Consider the following 23,781-nt stretch of genomic DNA (forward strand, 5'->3'; position numbering starts at 1 on the left):
CCATTAATACATGCTTCTGTTTAACAAATTGGGCTGGGAGTGACATCCTGCTCCCAAGAGCATATAAATAGTTTAGATGCAAACATTCACTAACAGTCAGCCAATGATACTCTCACCCCAAAAGCATCCCATATGCATTAACTTTTGGCAGAAGACCAGTTATCTTACTACTCAATAATTCATAGGTGAGCTACTCAACTGGGTAGTTCTGGGAATAAAGAAACTCATTGCCAGTACAAACTAAAGAGAGGGAAAAGAAAAAGCAGCAAAAACAAACCACAAAGAACCAAATAAGATTCTTCTTTGAGAATGTGAAATTCACATCTTTTTTCCTACGTCGGGGGTTAGTTACTAGTTTTTGTTACCATCTAACCTCATTCCCTTGCTGCTGCTTAAGCCTACTGCAAGCTGTCCCATAGCTGTTTACATTCTAGTAATCAGCTCTGTCCTATCCCAGTAGTTCCCAACCTGAACCAAAATGAGAGAAATTTTGACCAAATTCTCTCTGGAGTTCTTGACAAATGATGTTGGCATTTGATACATATACATATCTACAAGCTTTCCCATTCTCTCCATTCTCTGCTCTTCAGGTGACAGGAGCACAGCTTTAGTTTCGTGTTAGATTTCTGTTTTCTTTGGGCAGAAACACTGCCTGAGAATTTTAAATGCCAGAGGAATCACATACAAACGGTTTTGGGAAGGAGAAAAGTATAAGAGAAAACTGCATATACAGTTCTAACTCTCCTCACATGCCTGGCAAAAACAAGCAGGGCATGAGGAACTACAATAGGGCAGAGAGCATACCAGTACCATTTAAAACCACGTGAGCAGAAACAGAGCTTCTTGGCCCACTGCAGCAGAACATATTCCCTGTTCTTCCATCCAGAATATAAGGAAGTGAAAATAGAAGAAAAACAGCCCATCTGTGATGTTCATAGTCCTAGGACACGTCTTCCACATTCTTGAGGATTAGAAAAAGTGAAAAAAGAACTGATCATCCCGCAGCTAAGACAGTAAACTTGGAACTAGCTAAAATAGGACTTTAAAGGCCAAATTTAACTCATTTAGCTTCAGGCTCTTTGTTGAGGTGCTTAAGGTGAACATAATCTTTTCATGAAGGCCACCTCCCCCAAAACCAACAAGTGTGAGGTACATCTCCAGAAGGCAATTCAGGACTAGGAATCCCTATTTGACATTACCTCCCTCCTGCATGGCTGCTCAGGAAGCCTAAGCTACCCACAACCCTCACATCTCTGCTATGTCCAGTGCCTTCCCTCTACATGAACCTCTCCGTGACTTTCAGTGCCTTGTTTAGTAAGTTCATCCATAAGCTGAATCGTAACATGCATCTGAAACTCGGGCAGCATGTCCTGCTGTTGGACAGGTGCCACCTCCTGTGCTTCAGCTGCTTTGTGCCACAGCGGAGCTACTCTGGAAAGCAAAACAGACACCAGACAGCACTTTCCCTATAGCAAATCAAGCAATAAATCTTTGGACTCCAGACAGCATCCAATTAGTGCCACTGCTAGGGCTCCTGTCCAGAATATGCAGCTGCCTGCAAGGAATTGTCTGTTTCCCCTTGTCTCTCAGGGAAGATCTTACTCACACCCAGAAGAGCTACTAGGCAAAGGTGACTGCTGGCTCCAAGCAGCAGCCCAGTAGCAACAGGCTCTTATTCCATCACCAGCTGCTGGAGCAATTCAATCACCTCCATATGTTTGGAAAGTTAGAGGCAGAGAGGCTGCAGGAGAAAATGCCTCTGAGAATGACAATCCTGTCAAAAGGGAGGAGAGTTCCTTCTTTAGAAATTCGGTGATTGTCAGAGCCACAGGTGGTCAGAGCCTTCTGCTCAGAGTTGGGCTACAAGCCTTACCTCACCTTCTGTTTTCAGTTTGAAAGCTGAAGTGGGAGCACTAGATGATCCCTCCACAGCTGCTTTCAAAACAGGCAGGTACAGCAAGAGGCAGCATAGCCAAGAGCAAAAGTGTTGATTAAAAAAAAAATCAGATGTCCTTTAATGCAAAGGTGGTGCCAGAGCTGGATGGGGAAAAGATCCAAGCCAGAAAGAGCCTGGTAGGGAAGGAGGGCCACCAAAGGCAGTTAAGATAATCAAATATTAACCAGCACTCCTTAATATGTTTACTTTAAATTTTCTGCCTGTACTATTAAGAAAAAAAAGGATGCATGGGGCAAAGCTAGACTAGGAGAAGTCAATGCGGTGGTTCTTATCTATAGAGCGGAGAAGCTGCCTACACAAACCAGACTTTTCCTCAGACATCAGGCCTGGTAAGAAATTTGAATCAAGGGGGAAGAAATCAGTGTAGAGAAAACACCCAGTTCTCCATCATTTCTCTATCTGCTGCTTCTGAGTTCTGCTGCCAGTCGTTTAATATCCTGCTCTGCTAACTGTCATCATTATCCCATTTTTCCATCCTTCACCCTTGATTGATCTTGATTCATCTGAGGAAGATGACGACAATGAAAACGTAACCATTCAGAAGGAGGCTAAAAGGATGCTCAAATGAGAAGATTTATGTCAGACGTTCAGTCTCATAGATGAAGCAGCCGAGGTCAACAGATATTAAAGCAATTTTCCCCACAAGAGTTAATATAACAAGGCGGGTGGTGCATAGAGGAATTTAGGAAATGCACACAATTTAAAAACACAGGGTCAGCAGAGGTAGAATAGAGAAAGGAAAGGTGAGAACATTTTTAACTATTAGCATTTTTACTGTCTCTCTCTTTGGATGGTTACCTGTTCATCACTGTCATCATCATCTTCAGATGAATCAGGATTGATCAGATCAATCAAGGATGAAGGCTGGAAAAACGGAGATAAGTTCAGGCAGTCCATCAGAGAAAATGGCTGGGGTCTTCCAGAACAGCGACTGGCTCCAAAACATCAGCTGCCAAATAACCAGTCTCCGCCATCTAAGAGTTTTGTATTCACTCTCTGTCCTTCGTACTGTTGCCTGCATGCCTTTAAAAGTGTGAATTTCGTAAGTCCCTGCTTCCAACTCCTCCTCTATTAAACAATTCTAATGGAAAAAAAAAAAAAAAAAAAAAAAAAAAACCAACCAAAACCAACTCTTTATCTGTCATATCAGTAACCATCACACTTCTCAAAAATGCATCTTTAGTAGATTGCTGGCCACAGAAAATCATCTCTCTGTACCTTGTTCCCAAAACTGGTGATGACCTGTATCCCTGTGAAGGCATCTTTCTGCCTCTAGGTTAGGATAATACCAATGGCAGGACAGTGGAAGATTCTGGGCCTCAACCAGGCCCCAGCCATAAACGGATTAAGAAAAGTGGGCTGTAAGCCATCTAGTCTCACATCTTAGAATTATTTCTCAGCTGTTTCAATAATTTAGCCTTTTAGTTTCACATGCTGAGCCTGGTGTATACATTCTTAATAACCTCATACCATTAACAGCAAGAGACGCTGAACTACAGAGAGATCTGCTTCTGCTGCTAGCCAAATATCTACTGCAAAGAGAGTGCAAAACCAGGGAAGGGCCCAGGATCAAGCTACGGAGGAGTCACTCTCTTGCTGGAAACTTCTTGCCCTCTCTAAGTTGCCACCATCTTTCCAGACCAGCAGCACACCGACCTGACTGCAAAAGCACCCACACAGCCCAGCAGCTCTCATCTTCCCTTGCATTAGGATGAGCACTGTCACTCCTGAGGGCTCTACGTATGGTGGTCTCCCAGAAATCACTCTCCAGAGTTCAGGGTCTCCTCTTGCAGCAGAGAGCATAGGAAGGAAGCATTAACACACTGGCAATCATTCAAGGACATAGCCTGATTCCCTGACCTCCCCACCAGCTCTGTTTTACCTCCTCTGGACTTGGAGCAAGAGAAGGAAATTCATTAGCAAGCCCACTCTCTGGATAAACCTTCTCTGGCATTTGATTTTCCAGGCTGCTTCTGGGCCAGCACTAGTGGAAACATTTGGAGAATCAACATCCCTGCAATGTGGGCATGTGACTATCTCACAGTTACTTTTTCACGTCAACTGATGAGAACTTTGATAGTAATGAAGACGTTCTGCAGATCATCTGGGAACCCCCCGGTCAGAGTAGATTTTGGTCCAACAGATACATGCCTGAAATCTATTCCATACAGTTTCCTTCATTCCCATTCCCAGCTTTTTTTGGGGCACAAAAAGTAAAGCCATTACCTTCCTCATTCTCATCCATTGCATCAATAGTTTAAACTGGATCCTGGCCTGAGTTGTTCCATCAGCAGTTTTCTGCCTGAGGAACTGAGACAGCATACGCTGCAACATGTCATCCTGCTCCTTCCACCCTCTCTGTGGTAGGTAGATACCACCTTTCAGAACCAGATCAAAAAGACATTCTAAACAAGTTTCAATAGTGGTTGCTGAGCCATCCCACTGCGGTGGGCAGAGGAAGAGTATAATTCTGTGTACAGCCCTGGGAAGAATCTGCACGGACTCAAATCTGGTAGCTAAATTTTTTTACTAAAGTCAGAGATGAAGGAAAGACAGGATTCTCTCTGTGCAAGCATAGCTAGATCTGCAAATCCAGGCCTGAATTCATCTGTGAAAAAATGGTAGGATTACAGACTAACAATTGATTGCAAAACCTCCAAAATGACATAGAAAGTAGGAAAATATGGGGAAAAAAAAGGGTATCTAGCCAAGCCCTTGAGGGGAAGTATGTGATAGCAACCTCCAAACACCAGAGGAAATAAAAGTACTCTGTATCAACCATGATTGTGTTCCTTATAAGAGTGCAGATGTGAGCTCATTGGGTCAACATAAGCAGAGAAAAACTCAGGAAAAAAAAAACAGCAATAAACCTTTTTATTCCTCATTGATTTCAGAAACAGAACTTACGGAAGATGAATGTGGGATGCAACTATACAAATTAAAAAATGAATGGTGATTAATATGGTTTTATGGGTCCTTGGCAGACAAACTGGGTAGTGTTTGAGAAGGCAACAAGAAAAGTAACTATCTTGTCATAACATCCTCAGGCGTTGGAAAGATTCTGGCTTGCTTCCACATGACAGACTAATTGAAGATGTAATACTATTCAAATGTAGTCTACATTAAACAGATTAAAAACACATTCACTGAAAAAGTTCAAAAAGAAATTTTAAATTGGTGCACACACCACTGAGATCTCTGTAGTGAAAGGAAAGCCCTTCCCCGGGAAGACATCCCAGGTGAGATCCCACATGAACCTCTTACACTGAAGCTATTTCACATCACCACCAAGGTCAAAGCACCAGCAAGCAGGTTGGCATAGCTAGAGAATATCAATTACAAACTCCCCAGATCTGGCAGCATATCCAGTATGATACATAATTTCTCCCTTGCAATTAGGGTGGCTGTGTGCAGATTTTGGCACAGCTCTGGGATGTGTCTTGGGTTTTGCTTCCTTCCCTTCCACAGAAATACAGCATTTCAACATGCAGTAACAGAATCACCATCCTTAAGCACCCATTCACAATAAGATACTAACATCTGTGGGTAATGTAAAAATCATAGAATCATAATATGGTTTGGGTTGGAAGGGACCTTTAAGATCATCCGATTCCAACCCCCCTGCTCCAGGCAGGGACACCTCTCTCTCGACCAAGTGGCTCACAGTCCCATCCAGCCCAGAAAATACATAGTAGTAAATAAAATATTTGAGAGATGCCTCATACAGGACAGCTTGGTTTGCTTGATAGAATGAGCTTATAGTAAGAACACTCAATTTGCCTTGGAAAACATAAAGACTTGGAAAAAAAAAAAAGCTGTTGAGGAGAGAATGTTTCACTCTTGTCAAAAAAGAGACAATGACTCCAGGAGGAGCCTGAGTCAATATAACCATGTCAACTGTCAGCATAACTCTGTAGTTCAAAGGTGTCAAAATCTTGGTATGATTAAGTCAAGAATAACTGAAAGTACTGTGAAATTGGCATCACTGCTGTATCTGCATCAATGGGATCATTTAAAAAAATCTGTTTAATAGGGGTTACATGCTGCCAGAATGATGTTGAAGAAAAGAAAAAAAAAAGACTACAAAAATGATTAAAAGGACTGGAAAACATGCATTGTGGTGAATGGCAGAGAAGACTCTGGACTGCGTACTGAAAAAAAGGCTAAGAGATGACTGGTTCTGGTACCTCAGACTACACAAGAAAGAAGCCTCTAATAACAAATAGCTCTTTATGTCAGAAGACAAAGGCATAAACAGAGCTTGTATCTGGAAACTGAAAAGAGACCAGCTTACATTAAGTCATGACAACTGAACCGTGGCAGTAAAAATTCATTGGAACAACTTCCTGAGGGAAACAACTTACTGAGGGACTAAGTTGACTTAAGTTGCTAACCCACTATCCATCATATTTTTGAAGTTGTGTCAGTCTGGGGAAGTTCTCACTGACTGGAAAAGAGGAAACATAATTCCCATTTTTAAAAATGGAGAAAAGGAAGCCCTGGGGAACTACAGGCCAGGCAGTCTCACCTCTGCACCCACTGAGGTCGCAGAGCGGATTCTCCTGAAAACTACACTGAAATACATGGAAAATGAGAAGTTAACAGCTGACAGCCAACATGGCTTTATACACTTTATACTCTCCAGCAATCTACCTTACATGGAGCATTGCTCCCTTTCCCTTAACCCTCAGTTCCCCATTTTACAGCATAGCATGATATTGGCTGAAGGGTCTGTTCTATGCATATGATATGAACTGCTAAGAAAATCCCAGCAGAGCTAGCACTATTAAGCCCATCTATATTGCATTAAGTTGTTATGAGCTACCACATTCTAGCTTATGATTAGGGCAGTAAAATCTTTTCACAATCAGCACTTGGTAAGGAAAATCCCTGCTCTGTGCAAATGCCACCATTATTTACTGTTCTCTTGACCTCAATCTTAGCCACTGTCAGGAACCTGTAAGTTTTGACATGCCAACCAATCCCTCCCATCAAATGCATGGCTGAGTTTTGCCTAGAGTTGCAGCACATTTGCAATGGATGAGATTTCCAGTCATGAAAGTGGGTCTCAACAGATCAAGAGCCTACAAAGGATGAGCCGGACTGGCCTTCAATTGCCATTCTTTCTTTACCAGCAGGGATCTATCCCAGATGCCTCTTCCCTGCAGAAGCAGTAATTTTCAGTCTCTTCTACTTTCCATTCATCCCCTTGTAGCTTGGCAAGTAAAGCGAACACTCAGAAGTCAGCTTCCTCACAGTCAACAGTAATGAAAAATTTCCATGGTTTCCTGTGATTGCATGTGACCCCAGAAACAAGGACTCCAAAATCATGCAAAATGCAGCAAGTCTGCATGCAACTGAGAAATTTAACCACATCTGTAAATTCCTGGGACCAGAAGGGTTTCACACGTTCATCACTGGGTTCATAAAAGAAAACTGACTGTTTTATCTCTGTCCTAGAGACCAATTAAGTTTGAATCACAAGTGAAAACTGAGGTAAGGTAGGAACGTGTGCACACACACTTATTTGTGTTTGCAATAAAAAGGCAAAGAGGGATGGAAATAAGAAACTATATGAAGTGAAATAAGATGAGAAGCGCATGTTGGAAATACAATCTTTGTGCAATGAGAAAACAGTTTTCTAGCTTCAAAGAAAACATAGTTTCTTTCTCAGAGATAGAACCAAGTAAAAAGCATAAACTAGTAACTGAGCACTTTTTTTTTTTCCCCCACAGGTGTCTCCAACAAGTCTTACACTCTTCCTAAAAATGGAGCCCTCAGCCTCCCACTGAGTGACCCTCTGTGTCCCAGCACAAAACAGGTGGCAGAAAGGCCTATTAAAGCTGCAGGAAAGTCTGAGAACCTCTGTAATGTAATTTACATGCAAACAGTTTCCCTGTAGGAGTGACTGTAATTGGTGCTGTTTCAGAGCTCAGGGTCAGTATGGTCACAGCTAATTAAAATTTAGACCCCTCCCTGGGATGCTCAGTTTCCTGTTATGGTTTCTGTTCATACCATGGGTGTCTCAGGGGGGTTTCCTTGCACAACATCTCCTCCTTCAACGTGGCATCACTGTTCTGCACATTGTCTCCATATGCCTGCTGCAGTCCTCCAGTGAGCTAGAAGGAAATAGCTCTGCACTGAGAAGATGAGGGATAGTACCCTTGCTGGTGCTACATGAGGTGGTTTTATGGCCAAAGTATCATGGGAGAAAAGCAAAGCCGCTGGCACACTGCCATGGCACCTCATTGTTTCTCCCTGTCAAAGAGGCTGGGGACAGCACGTCCCAGCTCCCCTAGCATAGGCCCTGTGTTAGGTTTGATGTTATATACTCCCTTGCACACGTGGACAGCTGTTTTCACCTCTCTCTGTGTCTCGGATGCTTTTGCAGTGGCTGTGAGTTATTACAAGAAAATGAGATGCTTTTTTTTGTCTGTTCAGTGCCTTCCTGGTCCCCCCAGTGAGCCCTGCTCCATGGTATCTCTCTCCCCCACTGGGTGCTCAACATGTTTGCTTTCTGGTCACCACAAGGCAGGATTTGGCAGGAACAAGATATTCCCTCCTTTCCCATCTTGTGATCCCAGCCTTAAAATGAAAGCTGATTGCAGTTTTCTAACTAACTCCCTTTATCTAGCACTTCCCTTGCCCAATGTCTCCTGTTGCCAGTGGTACCACACAGCTCACAGTATAGCACATACCTCTGCAAATCTATTTTGCTCAGGTGTACATACATTCTAATAAAATAGAGCTACCGCTAACAAGCCTTCCCATCCTCTTACCTTCTGTAACCCTAGTCTGGGTCCCCACATTTAAAACTTTTCTCCTCCAAGTGTAACTGTGACACTCAATTCACACAAACAGGTACCAGTCCCCTCTACCACCTCTGCAGAGGATATCCCTCCAACCCACATTTCAGGATTCATGGCTCTTGGTCCACTGTCTTGCCCAAGTGCCCATATTCTGAACTCATCCATATGCCTAAGGTGCTGTGCAGACCAAGAGATAAATTTTGACTGGTTGTAAGCACATGCCAGAAGTAAATACACTGTCAGAGAAGAAAGTTGCATGACATCCCTGTGCAAACCAGAGCAGAAGCAGGGTATCCTCTCCTATCAGCCAGGCTGCCTCAATGTAGTCTGGGTACCACCAGCTGCGTCACAGCTTGGGGATCTCTGATACAGATGGTTTAACTTATGGCCTAAAATCAACAACAGGGCTCAAAACCAAAGAAACAACTTGGGGATGTATACTAACATGGCTTAAAGACAAGGACACACCCAGACCAGACATGTACATTTGCAGCCTCACATGAGGCTCAGCACAAAGCACCAGAGAGGATTCTGGAGATTTTTTTTTAACCTAACAAGCTGATGTAGAGCTAGATTTGAAAGGGAAAATGACTGCCAGAGCAAGAAAATCTTAAGAGGAGTATCTGAATTTAAGCAGCACTAAATGTGGTGTTCAGCCCCAGGAGGGCCACAGTAGGTGAGCAGTTACATAGAGATGACCAAGGCTGTCTGCCATCCTCTATGTGTGTGCAGGTCTTGTCTCTCCTTTCCTGCCAAAATTATATAGTGTGGACATCTCTCTGACTTGATAAAATTAAGTTGCTCTTCCTGGAGAATATGGCCAAAAACAGGATAGCAGCAGCTTATGGAACAGGTATGTTTCTCTTTACAATAACTGAGAAATAGATTAGCTGATTTAAACCAGTTCTCATCTAAACAAATTCATCTCTCTAGACAAGGAGCTCTCACGTAGGCTTTTACTTCAACCTATCATTACAACTATGGAGTTGCTCAGAGATGAGAAATGGGCCACTGAAAGGCCAAATGGCAGCACAAGTAGGCTGCAATCCAGTCAGCATACCCAGAGCTTCCCCCTTCTTGAGGCATATGTCTGGATGTTGTCTTCTTTTCTCTCATGGCCATCTCCCCACGATGCAGTGTGGAGGCCTCATGGTGTTTTGCACCCAACATGCATCTAAATCTGCTCCCCAGTCACCACCGCTCCAGTGAACTCTCCCCACCATATGTACCTTCTGCTTTACATCTCAAATTTCATACATTTCCTGGTCACCACAGCATGCAGACATGCTCTGTCAAACCATTTCAAATCAAAGAGGTAAATCTGAAAAGCTCTCAGAAAACAAGGGAGACTGCCCAAGAAAATCTCAGAGTGGCAGCACACAAGAATCCTCCCCATCAGGCAGCAAGTGCAGACTAGGATCCTGTGGAACAAATTCCATGTGCTGAAATGAAAAAAAATCTGGCAGATCAAAATACATACAGTAGCTTTACTCTGTGAAAGACTTTTTTTTCCTCCGAAGCTGCATATACCAAATGCTACAAAAATTCAATTCCGGGTGTCCTGAGGCTTTGATCCATGAAGATAAAGACTACAAAGGCAGGCACAAAGAAGTAAGTTTTGGCCAAACACCCTTTGGCATGTCAGACTAGCTGCCCTTCAATGCCATGAGGCTGGCAGGAGGATAGGGCCAACAGGTCCTGGACAAACAGGAGCCATCCTTTCTTTGGCCGCATTTGATACAGCCCCGTCTTAAGATTCAGTCTGAAGATAATGTAAGCAATGTCACAGTTTGTCTGCCAGGCCCTGGGACCAAGAGATGGTAATTGTTAAAACAAATCCAAGGCCAGCTAATCCTTTGTGGTTGTTACTGTGCTCTGAACCATGGCCATTTGGATTTACAGCCATGACGGAATGAAATGGATTCCTTCTTCAGCCCGTCCTTAGACTGACAACTCTAATTAGCTGCTAGCAGCCCAGGCACTGGGCAGCCGAGTGAGCAATCCTCACGCTGTAACACTGAGGACAGAGCTGTATGCACAAACACAAACTCAGAGCAACGTAATCCCAGACAGCACTGCTAGCTGAAAGCGTGTTGACAAACAGGAACAAAACTCTCAACTCTTAACGAGGAGGGTTCTGTGTTGATGGAAAAACAGAATTAATGTATGCTTTCAGCTTAGTCACACAAACCTATAACAAATTAGAAAAGAAACAAGGAGGATTTTGATTGAAGTAGGACCAAATGACAGAGTCAGGCTTTGCCCATTCATACTGGTGGGTTGAGGTCATGCCTGTAGCTGCAAATAATTTTCTTCTCACTAATGAAGGTGCCCAGGTTGGCAAACACTGAATTCACAAAAGGCAAGGTTTACCCATGACTTTGAATGCAGGCACACTTTTTCCAGAAGAACCTCAGTTAATTTTTAAGATCACCCTTAGCATCCCAGAGCTCTGGTTATTACAAGAGGACAGATTTCCCTCTGCTAGGAACAAGACTTGTGGGATGTAGCACAACAATACTGAACATGAATGGAAGGACAGGAAAGCCTCAGCAACTGTAAGAGTAGAAAAATTACCTCCAGCTCCCAATAAAGATTCTGAACTGCATTCCTCCACTTGAAGTAGAGTGTCAGACTAGGCTTCACTGATTAAAATCATAATTAAAAAAATAAAACAGCTACTATTAATAATTTCACAAATTAAACCAGCCAAGTCTAAAATTCTTAGCAGATGGCTCCACACTCCAGCTCACATGGCCCAAGCAGCAAGATGGATAAACCAACTCAGTCACAGATATGAACCAGCACTGGCCAGGGACAGTCTCATTTCTCTTAGACTCCCTTCACATAAGCAAAGAGAGCTGCAGGGAGCTCTGAGGAGCCCAAAGCCCCATCATAACCACTCTGAAGAACCATCTCCATGTCAGGAGCATTTCTCAAGAGCACTTTTAATAAAGTACTTAATATCCATGTTTATGTTCCAGAACAAGTAGGGTACCTGCATAGAGCACTGACACTGATTGAAACCATTTAGTGCATTTTCATTTCTAGTTGCGTGGGTCCAGTGATACGTCTTACTTATTGACATAATCACTCCTTCCTCTGCTCCCTGTTCTTCTGTTTGCTACATAGGTAACAGGGAGAACTGATGCTGACTATTGCCCACCTAATGTACAGCACTACCAATAGGTTCAGGAGAATTTTAAAGAGAAATGAGTCAATAGCACGTGGGCTTGGATGGGATTCTGCACCTGAATATTTCTTTAAGTAGCAAGGGCAACAGATGCCACCCCAGGTTGTATTCTGGCTGCCTTTCAGATGGGGGCAGAGCCAGGTCTGCTTATCATAGAATCATTAAGGTAGGAAAAGACCTCTAAGGTCACCTAGTCTAGCCATAAACTCATCACTGTCATGCCCACTAATCACGCCCCTCAGTGCCTCTTTTAAATGTTTCTTGACTACCTCTGAGAATGGTGACTCCACCACCTCACTAAGGAGCCTGTTCCAATGCATTATCACATGTAGTACCACTTTCTGAGAAGAAATTTTTCCTAAAATCCAACCAGAACCTATCCTGCTGCAACTTAAGGCCATTGTCTCTCACCCCATCACTGTCCTTGTTACTGGCCTTATAGCCATGCACATTGCTAGAACTACACATATCTCCTGAAGTCCTGTTAACTATGGTGGATGCCCCTCCAAAGACAATGTCAGATTACTTTCCTGATTGCACCTAACATTAACTGTGCTTTGAAGATGAAACAATGATCCACCTGTTCCCCACTGTACAGTGCAAAACTCAACCTAAGGGCAGTAAGTCTAATTCTTTGGAGACCAATCCCAGATGACTGTGGACTACTATTTTGGATCTAGAGGGGGTCAAGTTCTCAGGCCATCTTATTCATTCTCTAGTGTTTCCTTCTGCCTAGACATCATCTGCAGTGTGACCCAAAGATGAAAAACAGCATCATTGTTCAGACTGAACTACATAAATATTCCCTGGAGGAGATGTATCAAGGATTAGGCGTTATGAGGAGGGTAGGGCTGAGCTGGACTTTGACAAAGCTGTCCAGAAGCATGTAACATGATGGTCAGCACTGACAAAGCATTAGGGCTGGCACGTAATCATGCAAGCAGAACAGTGTACTGGGATTACAATTTGCACTGTGCTATTATGTAAGACTCTAACAGAACAAATGTAATATCACCACAACAAGATAAAGTTGTTGCTAAGGCCAGCTCTTGCAATAGCTAGAGTTGTGCATTACTCCTGCTCTCCGCAATTTATGGAAATGCTATTTTGACCAGGCTTGCAGAATGCACGGATTTTTATTATTACTTTTTTTTCTTTTACATTATGTACTTGCTAAATTTGCATCTAGGTAACATCATTTTCACTGATCCACACGGAGACTTTTTTTCCTCTTTTCATACGTGTTAGCTCATACTATACTTTCTAATCCAAAATGCACAGAGAGCCATACATTTTCAAGTCCAGAGGGTGTTTTACAGCCTTATGCTGATCTCATCTGCGCAGAGTGACCCAGACCTCAATTCAAACCCACCTCTGCAGAGGATTCATTTTTCTGCCAGGATTTTCTTGAGCAAGTACCTAATCCTAGAAAAAGGCTTGACAACAGCATTAACAATAGCGTTGATATTATTAACAACAGCACTCTGCCCTTCCATGGCTATTTTTGTTCCAAGATTTCAAAGTGCTGTTTATTATGCCTCACATATCCTTGAAGAGACAGAGCAGTTTTATTCCTGATTTAAAGAAATGGGAAAAGACGAGAAATTGTCACACTGAGTGGTAGCTGGATCCCCAGGAGTTCTGCAGAGCCCAATCTCTCCCTCTAACCAGTATGTAACATTTCTTGATCCTAACCACAGACCTATGAGGCTGCAAGGACTTTCATGAACTTATTAATCTTCCAACCCCCTACAGTTCAGACCAAGAAGTCCAGGGAGCAGACTAGCCAGCCTGTCAGGGAGTTGATGATAGACAATTACTGCTCATAAGATAAAAGAACATCTTTTTCTGCTTGCAAAATGTAAAAAAATAAGAACAATTTTTTGTGACAGCTGACTTGTTCTTTTTGTCTTCTTGCTCTCTTTTCCAATACTGCAGTGCAGTTGGCAAAGCCTATTTCTGGGCTGGTTTGCTACAATACGTAACCATATGCATGAGGGCAAGGGGAGAAAAGGAAAAGAAAAAAGAAACACAGAAACAGGTTCTGACATCTAATCAGATCTGCTGTATTGATTTTGCAACTTTAGCTTTGGAGCAAATCAGAGAAACAGCCACATTATCACTCAGAATTCGCTCTTCCCTTGAGCGAGCCGGTTCAAAAGGAGCTCACCCAGACACACAGAGAGGCACGTCTGCATGCACACACACACACGCAGGTGGGCGCACGCAGCTCTGTGGATGCCTATCACCTAACCGGGCCCTCCGGTGGGAAGCACTCATCACGGAGGCTGCAGAAGCCACACGATCCCCATTTCTGATATGATGAGAATTCCAGAGCAAGCGACCGGACTAATGAGCTCCTCACACTGCAGAGCAACGTTTCAATTAACCACTGCGGCCCCACCACTGCACCCACCTCCTTCCAGCTGCTCAAACTAGGAGGAGAGGCATAAACATGGGCTGTGCTGCTTGCTGTTGGCTTTTTTTCCTCCCATTTTTTAAGGGGATATAAAAGCAATGGGGGCAATTCTTGCCCTCCTTTCTTGTTTCACAGTTTGTTTATTATGCATGGACCATGCTGTTGTTACTTGGGCTAGATCACAACAAAACATTGCTTGGCTTAAGGAAAAGTTATAGGAAGAGTATGTCAAGTTACTCTTTATACAGAAGTTCAATTTTTTTTCCCTCTTGTGGATCAATCACACCATAGGCCATACCCACAACAACTTCAGGCTTCTGCCTACCATCTATTGCATGGAGAATTGTGTCTATCCACTCCAACTCAAGATATACAGCTGTGATTCCCCTCCAAACTACCTATCAAGCCTGAATTCATCCCAGGCTGGGCACTACCTCTCCCTCTGCAATGCCATACAGTGGGGACAGCATCACTTTCAAACACCAGCAAGAACTGGGGGCTCCAGCAGATCTGATTGTTCTTTGCTCCAGAGTGAGACTTTGCTGTATCTCCATCCATCCTTGGGGTGAGGATCACTCTCCCTGCTGCATCCTCCCATGCACCATATGCTCATCCCAGCTTGCCTTCCAAAACAGCTTAAATCAAGGCACCCACAACCACCCTGCACAGAATCTTCTCCACACACATCTCCACTTCATGAAAACCTGCACGTTTCCCCATCCCATAATTCAATTGTTGACATGCTCGCAAATGGACAGGCAAACTGTTTTTAAAGGGGAATCTTAGAATACTCCAATATGCCTGAAGGATATGGCACACTTTTGTTACTGCTGTACTCCCAACAGCTTGCACCTGTCAGCAATATGCCTGCTTGGCTTCAGCCAGGTTATCTGCTCCAGTCCTGCTTCTCCTTTCCGTGGAGAGTGAGCCAGGGAGGAGTGAGGCAGCACTCACCTTAATGCACAGATATACTCACCAAAGCAAGGCTGGGAACACCACCCATCACTGAAATCACTCAATACGCCACATGCTAACCGTCAGTTTTCTGTTGCTCACACGATCTGCATGGAAACTATTTGGAATTATGCAGTCCATGTGAGGGTCTGCCTAGTGCTGCTTTCCAGGCAAAATGGTTCAGGCTGGGGAAACTAAGATGCAGAAAGGTTTATGAGGTAGAAATGTCATAACTGACATTCATTTGCTATCTTCTGAACAATTCTGACTTCACAACCTTTTTAATATGCCCTGAATGCACATTTTGCAAAGCAGCTGTTTTGCAATATAGTCAACTGATAGAGAAATGGAAAAATATTGTGTACAAACACAGACAACACCCTTCTCTTCCACTTGCAACACACTACCCATATAGTATTCTACCCTTGTCTTTGCAGCCAGGCCAATTAAATACAAACTGTTCAAAGGTCTTCAGATAAAAGAGACATGCAATCTCAGCCCAGTAAGAAACGCCAGCCCTGCCTGAAAGCACTACTCAGTATGACAGAGATGATTTGCACTCACACAAGCATTCAGACCGGTATTCCTCTTACATATTATACTCACACTGCACGTTGAGCTGCACCAGGGCTTCCCGTGGTCTGATGTTAAAGCCATTGTACCTGGCTGTCTGGCACTTATAGGTCCCGCTCATTTCTCGGCTGACGCTCTCCAGGTGCAGCTTCCCATCATATGTCTCCACCGTCATTGTCCCTGAAGGCATGGGGGTTTCCTTATCTACTCGGGACCAGATGATGGGTGGCTTAGGCTTCCCTCGAACCTCACACTGCAGCTCAGCCCTGGAGCCCTCCCGGACAGTGATGGTAGACTGACCCTTGGGGACACTGATGGTTGGCGGCACTAAAAGGGAGATAAAAAGGGACTGGTTTTACGCTTGATTTCCAATAAGCAACAAACATTCCCAAGATGCTTGTGCCTGCATCACTCCAGCAACCCTGAACTCAACTTGACACTGATAGTATTACTGCAACCCATACAAGAACACACTGCCCATGTAAACCATCCTACAGAGTCTAGAGCTGCATGGTACCAAGGAAGTTCCCAGATTCTCCAAAAATTTACCCCAGTGTCAATGACAACTGCCAGCTCTCCTGGAACATTTTGCCAGCTCCCACCTCTTACTGCAAAAGCCTCTTTCATCCATTTCTCTATTTCTGGTCAGTAAATTTCCTAAATCGAACTGCAAACTTTTGACCAAGAAATAGAAGATGTCTCTGCAAAGGCATCTAGTCCTCTTACAGAGGTCAGACAGAAACAGAGATTTGTAGGATTAGTGCTTAGTAAACCTCCAGCCTTGTCAGACACCCAGGACTTCTGTTTGCTGCTAAACCACAGTAAGGAGCCATCTCTGTTAAGTGTCTTTGTTTACTCTACACTGAGATTCACAGTGTGCTGGACACTTCTGGCTCACTCCAGAGAGAGGGGTCTCAGCAAATGTCACTCCTGTGCATCACAAGCTCACCCAGCAGAACTGCTGCCTAGCTGGAGCTAATGGCACTAAAACGCTCAAGAAAAAAACAGCTCTCAGACAGCAAACAAAACTGCTGACAAACAGCTCAAAAGAAGTCCAAGCTGAAGGGAGGAGAGATTTTGGGGAAAGCTTGTTGTTCACATCCCCACATTCACCAAAGGCCCAGGAAGGGAAAGCTCATGCTAAAACCCACGTAATGTTGACATTTAATTTGTATTAGGCTTCTGAGTTAACTGTTCAACTGAAGTAAATATAGAATCATAGAATCATTTGAGTTGGAAGGGCAGCAGTCGTTTTCTGAAAGCTCCACTTTCAGCCCTTCCAGCTGACAATGGTGACACTTGGATTGACACTTCCATAACTATGTAATTCATTTCCATTTAAAGCAAAGTTTAGGACAGCTGTAACAAGCTAGCCTGACCAGTATTAGCTCAATTCAGTTCCAGCAAGGAAGAGTGTGCTAAACTAATTGTACACATTACAGCCTACAGCTGCTTTAAAGAAGATTTAGGATGGCTCCAGCCCCATCTTCCTCAGCAGTGATCTCCCAATGCAACAAGGAGGCCGCATTTTCAATTTACAAGTCTTCCATGGGCTGGGGAAACCTCATCACACCCTGTCCTGTGCAGCGCGATGGACGACAACACTCTCAGCGCCAACAGTGCCAGCAGCCACTCACTTACCTGCTAGAAGTAATTTTCTCCATGGGGAAAAGCTGAAAATTGCATTTGGAGATTTTTTTTTTAATTAAAGCTGTCTCCTCAGAGCCACTCCGTGGAAGCAGCCACCTTGGCGAGCTCAGGTCTTTCTTGTTGGAACTGCCACTGCTGCTCTTCTGCACGGATCCTGCACTTAGGAAAACCCACCAAGATTTTATGCAGGAACCATGTGTTGGATGTGGTTTGGTTGCTGCTGGTGGGCTCATGCTACCTGAGGGCTGTTCCAGCCAGGACAATGGCGTTCACTCCCTCAGTCACAAAAGGGGCTTTGCTGGACCAAGCTGCTGAAGTGAGGCTTCAGAATGGCCAGGATGACCTTCTCTACCAGCAACCCATGTGAGTGTATGGCTCTCACTCTCCACCAGCACAGAGCAGCTGCTGCAGACACCTCCATTGGGAACCTGGGCCAACCCCTGTGCCAACAGAGCTGCCCAGCTCCCTGGTGGGATCATCCAGGGTCTCTCAGCTCTTTGCTGTCTCCCCCCTTTTGTATCCTTAAACACAAGTGCACTTTGGCATTTACTGCTCTTGGGCAAAAAGAATTACTCACAGTGGCGGTGACCCCCACACAAGACCTACAGGACAAAGGGGCTGCTAGCAGAGTGGAAGCACCAGCCATGGTGCCTTTCAGGTCCATGGCAAGGTAGGGGTTCAGTCTTCAGGCTGCTGGTGAATGTGAGTTAAGTCTCACTGGGAGCAGACTGGTCCCAGTCCCAGCATTTCTGCTGAGACAGATTCCTGAATCAGCAGAAGCAGTACAACACTGCTTTCTCCAAGGGTGCTGAAGCAATAAGGTCCAGAAATGGCATTGGGACCAGCCCAAATAATGGGTTCAGCACAACCAGAGACTGAAAATAAACTTCTTATAAAGGTTCAGGACAAGCTCTATGAGCAGCTGAATGCCCTTGCCAGATTACTTGTATTGTGCCATACTCTCAAGATCCTGGAAAGACAGCAAGATGACATGGATATGTTGAAGGGTAGAGCTGGATCCACCAGCTTTTCCAGAAGCAAAGATACAGCTCTGAGACTCTGAATTTTAGTCCCCAGGGAGACTCTCAAGCTCGCCTATATCTTCGGGTTGTCCTCACCAACCCATGGGGTGAGGTTTTGACCCTGGTTTTAAAGGTGAAGGGCATTTGTGACACATGGAGTCCTGCAGAGTGTACCCAACACAGATTGAAATTGCAATCTAGTAAACATTACATTAAATCTTTCCACAGAATTTGCTATAACAGATGATACCAATCTTCTGATCATAGCTTTGAAAATACTCCTCATAAGCTATGCCAAAGAAAGCAATGAACAGCTTTATTTTTTCTTTTACTCCCTTCTAAGCAAAAGGACTTATGAAATTTGGTGAAATATCATTTCCTCTATCTTCCTGCACAATCTGGTGCCTTCTTTGAATAGTCTTACTCTAAAACTGTGGGATGGAGGTGGAGGATGTGATGTCCAGAAGGTCCCCAGATGTCACAGAAAGGCTCACCTGTCTCTGAGGAGATGTTCACCTCCACACTGAGGTCAGGAATGGGTGCTCCCTGGAAGGTGGCCACACACAGGTAGGTGCCATAGTCACTGAATCTCAGGTCGATAATCTCCAAGCTGCAGGTCACAGGTGGGAGCTCAGGGTCATTCCTGGTGATGAGTAACCGGTCTGAGAACCTGGCTGGTTTCCCATTCTTGTACCAGGAGTAGACAACTTTCTCCTGGGGGACAGCATCCACGTGGCATGAGAGTTTCAAGTCCTGCCCTAACTGGATGGTCTCACTCTCTTTGATCACATCAGGGGTGATTTGGAACGTGGCATTCTTCATGGCTGGGATGAACACAAATGCAAAACCATTTAGGGTCAGCAAAGAGCCTCACATGGCACAAGACAACAGCCCTTCACTCCTTTGGAGGGCAGCAACTCTGTGCAATATATATGTCCCAAGACCTTCTCTAGCTAAGCTCCCACAAGAGATCCCCAAGGCCTCACACCTGTAAGACTAGGATCCCTGTCTAGCCCAGGATAGCGATGCAGCCTAGTATGAGGCTGAAAGTAGCCAAAGCACAGCTCTTGATCTGGGAGCACAGAAGCTTGCACAACAGCTTCTCCAGAGTACTGATTTCTGCTAAGCATCCCTTAGTTGTACAAGAACACTCAGGGAGAATGCAAATCTAACTCCTCCTCTGAGAAAAAGAGCAACTTACACCGCACCAGTAGGTTCACTGTCTTCTTTGCTGGGTTCCCCACATTGTTTATGGCTGTGCAGTTGTAGTATCCTGAGTCCTCCACGCGGATCCTCCAGATGGTGAGGTTGCCTCCTTGCACGAGGCTGTTGGGAGGCAGCAGGCCGGGAGAATGAGACCAAAGCACCTCTGGCTGTGGGTCACCGCCTGTCAGAGAGCACTGCATAGTGATGTTGTCACCAGGGTTGACCACCAATGTTTCATTGACTGACAGTTTCAGAGCAGGTGGGGCTGGAAGAGGACAAAGAGGGACACTTCTAAGCTTGAAAAGGACCTGTCCACTCACCTGTCAACAGCTTCGTTCTTTCTAGGGTTTCTTCTTGAAGTTAGCTGGTTTGAGAAAGGAGAGCTGCAGGGACTCAGTAATGCTTTTTACCTGTAATGAATTAACGTTAACACACCTTTTTGAGTTAAAGCATCCTTCTTTTCTAAGGTTAGAAAACTGCAAGCAGGGCCTGCAGACAACCCAGACCAGAAGCCATACTTAAAACACCCCACAGCCATTTCTCAGAAAAGGGATACAGCTAGGTACAGTATTTTGAGATTGTTCACTGCAAGTTCTCTAGGCTTAGGACTCAGTTCAGGAGAAAAGCCTGACCAACTCTCCTTGCACAGATAGGAAAGATAATAACACATAATTTGGCAATGGAAAATCCATGGTCTGGAAAACCAGACCGTGAATAGCAACCCTCACCCATCACACAGGTATCAAATGGATTTCCCTGTTGGCCTGCAGACTGTAAACCAAGTCCTGGGATGCTCTTTCATGCACAGCTGAACAATTGGGAATTATTCAAAATGTCTAGGCAACTTATCCTTTGAACAACCTACTATATGGTTTTGGCTTATTTTATTTCTGCACTCTTCTCACTACACCTCTCTCCCCAGACTGATCCCAAACTCCTCCCCTTGTATTTTCAGTTTCATTGCATCCTCCCTTTGCATTCTCTGCCTCATCCCAAGACAAGCTTTTTAAAGCCCTTGTCAGCATCACTGCTGGCTCCATCCAGACAGAGCTGAGAAAGTAGCAGTCCACAGCACAAAGGCTGGGAGTACGTTTTAAGTAACTGCCATAATAATGCAAAATAAGACATTGTTCCATATTCATGAAGCTTGATTTAACAGCATCATTATTTCAGCCTCCCTCTCCCTAGACCCTGTGTTAATGAGCTGTGCTGGGTTGGTGTTGGATCTCTGAATTACAGCTCATACAAACAAGGCAAGGAGGAGTGCTCCCTTCTCAGCACCTGCACCATAATTTAGCACTGCAACTACTGCTATGCTGGAATACTGCGTTAGCACACTAAATGCAATGCCCTCTCCCTGGCCATGGTATGTGCTTTTTGCAACCAGATGTGGACAGCTATGCTTAAGGATGAGGGCTACTCCTCTGCCTCCTGCACTTCTGGCCATTCTGAAGCCTGTGGTTGGAGCCCTTGAATTTTGAGAGGCCACAGCCTGCACTCAGGATCTATGATTGCTTCCAGCATTCCAGGAGAGAAACCCATGCCCGAAGGCTCATTAAGTGACAAAGCAAGGATTTGTCCTCTCTGGGCTCCAGATGACCTCATGAAACTTGGTGAAACCCAGCAAACAAAATACCTCAACAGACTGTGGCCTAGGCAGGACACTTTTCTGTGGCGAGAAGGAATACAACTGATACCACATAGCTGTTCCTGCTCCCTGACACTGAAGAAGTATCAGTCAAGAATGCAGACAAGCTGCTAGATGCAGCATCTTGCCTGGGGGCATCCTTGCATCTACATCCCAGCTAGAGAAAGGTTGAAACCTGCTTACACCCAGAAAGAATACGTCAGTTAGTATGAACCAGAACTCCTGCAGCCTTTGGTTAAGATTTTAGGATCCTGTGTTGCTTGATGTGCAGATAGGATGAACACTCACCTTGCAAAGCTGTAACATGTTCTGGGCAAGGAAGCATGGAAAAGAAGTGATGCATTGGGCAAGCACTGCCTTGGGGCAGGTTGCATGTAAGATTGAAAGCAGAAAAGCTGCAAAGCTGCCACCCACACAGCATGATGCAGAGAGCCTCCATAGTCCCAAAATGGAGCCCTGGCTGTGGCAGTCTGCATGGGATCCCACTCCTATCAATAGACAGGGGTTAACAAGCTGCAGACATTGTTATGCATGAGATGAATCTCATTTATTTGTAACCTGTGGCAATTCCTTTTGTTCTTGGCTCAGAAAACCTGCTGGCAGAGTCTGCAGAGAAGCAAGGGGACCATTAAAAACAAAGAGTCGCTTTCAATTCCCTTTGAAGTCCAATTTGCTGCAGTAAAACTGCAGGAGAATTAACCAGCTGGGCTGCTTAATTTTGCAGAAATCAAGGAAAGAGAAAACATCAGCCCTGCCCTGCCAGAGCAGGCAATGACAGCCTGGTGCTGAGCTGGCACCGTGGTTCTGCTGGATCCAACCTGCTGCTCCAGAGCCACAGGACAGCAGCAAGGGAAAGCCTCCTTCCTGCTGAGGCTGAAGACTTGAGAGCTCTCTGCCTGCTGTGAGTGCCAAGCCTCTGACACTGGCCTGGGGAGAAGCACATCTCCATGCTGGACACTGTGGCCTGCCTAAAGGCAACTGGCCAGAGAGCCCAAGTGAACTATCTGAGGAGCAAACAGACTGAGAAGAGCAGGTTCTCTTGTTCCACTAGTTCCTCTCAAAGTCAATTGCAGTTGGGTCTATAAATGTTTAAGAAATTGATTTCCATGCACCTCTGCACCCTTTGGACCCTTCTCAGTTGCAAGGCATCCTGAGGGAAGGAGGCTATGGAGTTTGCTGCTGCAATGAACACAAGAGGAAAAGAGATCTATGCAAAACAAGGAGAGAACTACAATTTCTTTTTACAGTATTTTCTCACCTGTGCACAAACACTACCAACATTGTAAGTAAGCCAGATAATATTTAATGATAAATATTCTCATGCTATTTAATACAAACCCTACCTTTAGTGCAACACCAGCTTCATTTTCACGTGTAGCTTTTGAAAACAATTTAATGGGAATACATTATCCATAGTCTTTGAGCATGTGGTGTCAGGCTCTTTTATAACCACATGTAAGCGTGCATTTACAGCTAAAGCACAAGAAAAAGATCACTAGATGCATAAGATATACGAACCAAGTTCAGAGTTTTGATAAGTACCTAATAAGCTGGTGTTTAATAGGACAAGAGGTAACAGCTCTAAGGTATGCCAGGAGTGGTCCAGGTTGGATATTAGTAGAATTTTATTCTCTTAAAGATGGTGATGCAGTGGCAGAGGCTGCCCAGGGAGGTGGTGCAGTCACCACCCCTGGAGGTGTTCAAGAGCCATGTGGATGTAGCACTGAGGGACACGGTCAGTGGGCACGGCAGGGGTCGGTCAATGGCTGGACTAGATGATCTGAGAGATCTTTTCCTTACCTTAATGATTCTATGAATTCAGATCTATGCTGGCTTCTGATCTGGCAACAACTTGAAAATACATTTTCCTATTCACTCAATGAAAGGGCTGAGCTGAAATGAAGGGCTGGACTGGCAGAGGAGAGGGAGCATGAAGAGAAATGTGATTTTTTTTTTTTTTTTTTTTTAAACTTTACAGAAGTAAACCACAGTAGGAAATAGCAGATGGCAGAGATCCCTTTCCTTACTATGAGCACAAGGCTTTTAAAGAGAATATTCCTGCATTCTCTGCAGTTTCATTCTGAGACAAGCTCAGGAAGTGACATGAGTTGCCTGAGAAGATCTCACAGAGATCTTACCATAAGGGGAATATTTTTACTCCAACATGAGTTATAGTTGACTTTTTTTCTTTCTAAATAAAATGAAGCAACTACCGTTCAGCACCCTGGGCTCAGTCAGATCAATAAACATAATTTATACTGTATCAACAATATCCCATCAACAGTTGTCAGCATCAAAAGGTGTTGTTTCTACGGCACAAAGATGACACCAGGGATACAAACTACTTTGT

At 44.4% G+C, this 23,781-nt stretch overlaps 1 protein-coding gene across 1 annotated transcript in view; it reads right to left on the reverse strand.

The window, feature by feature from the left end:
* MDGA1 (MAM domain containing glycosylphosphatidylinositol anchor 1) overlaps window positions 1–23,781 on the reverse strand; it is a 114,727-nt gene that overhangs the window by 50,414 nt on the left and 40,532 nt on the right. Inside the window, exons 6-8 of the mRNA XM_042874835.1 lie at window positions 19,779–20,048; window positions 19,072–19,401; window positions 15,939–16,232 (exon numbers count right to left, since the gene is read on the reverse strand). Of these exons, the coding sequence (XP_042730769.1) occupies window positions 15,939–16,232; window positions 19,072–19,401; window positions 19,779–20,048 (894 nt within the window). The remainder of the gene's footprint in view (window positions 1–15,938; window positions 16,233–19,071; window positions 19,402–19,778; window positions 20,049–23,781) is intronic.

The sequence above is a fragment of the Lagopus leucura genome, unplaced genomic scaffold (genome assembly GCF_019238085.1).
Source record: "Lagopus leucura isolate 7727_CA_CO unplaced genomic scaffold, USGS_WTPT01 Super-Scaffold_73, whole genome shotgun sequence".
Taxonomy (NCBI): domain Eukaryota; kingdom Metazoa; phylum Chordata; class Aves; order Galliformes; family Phasianidae; genus Lagopus; species Lagopus leucura.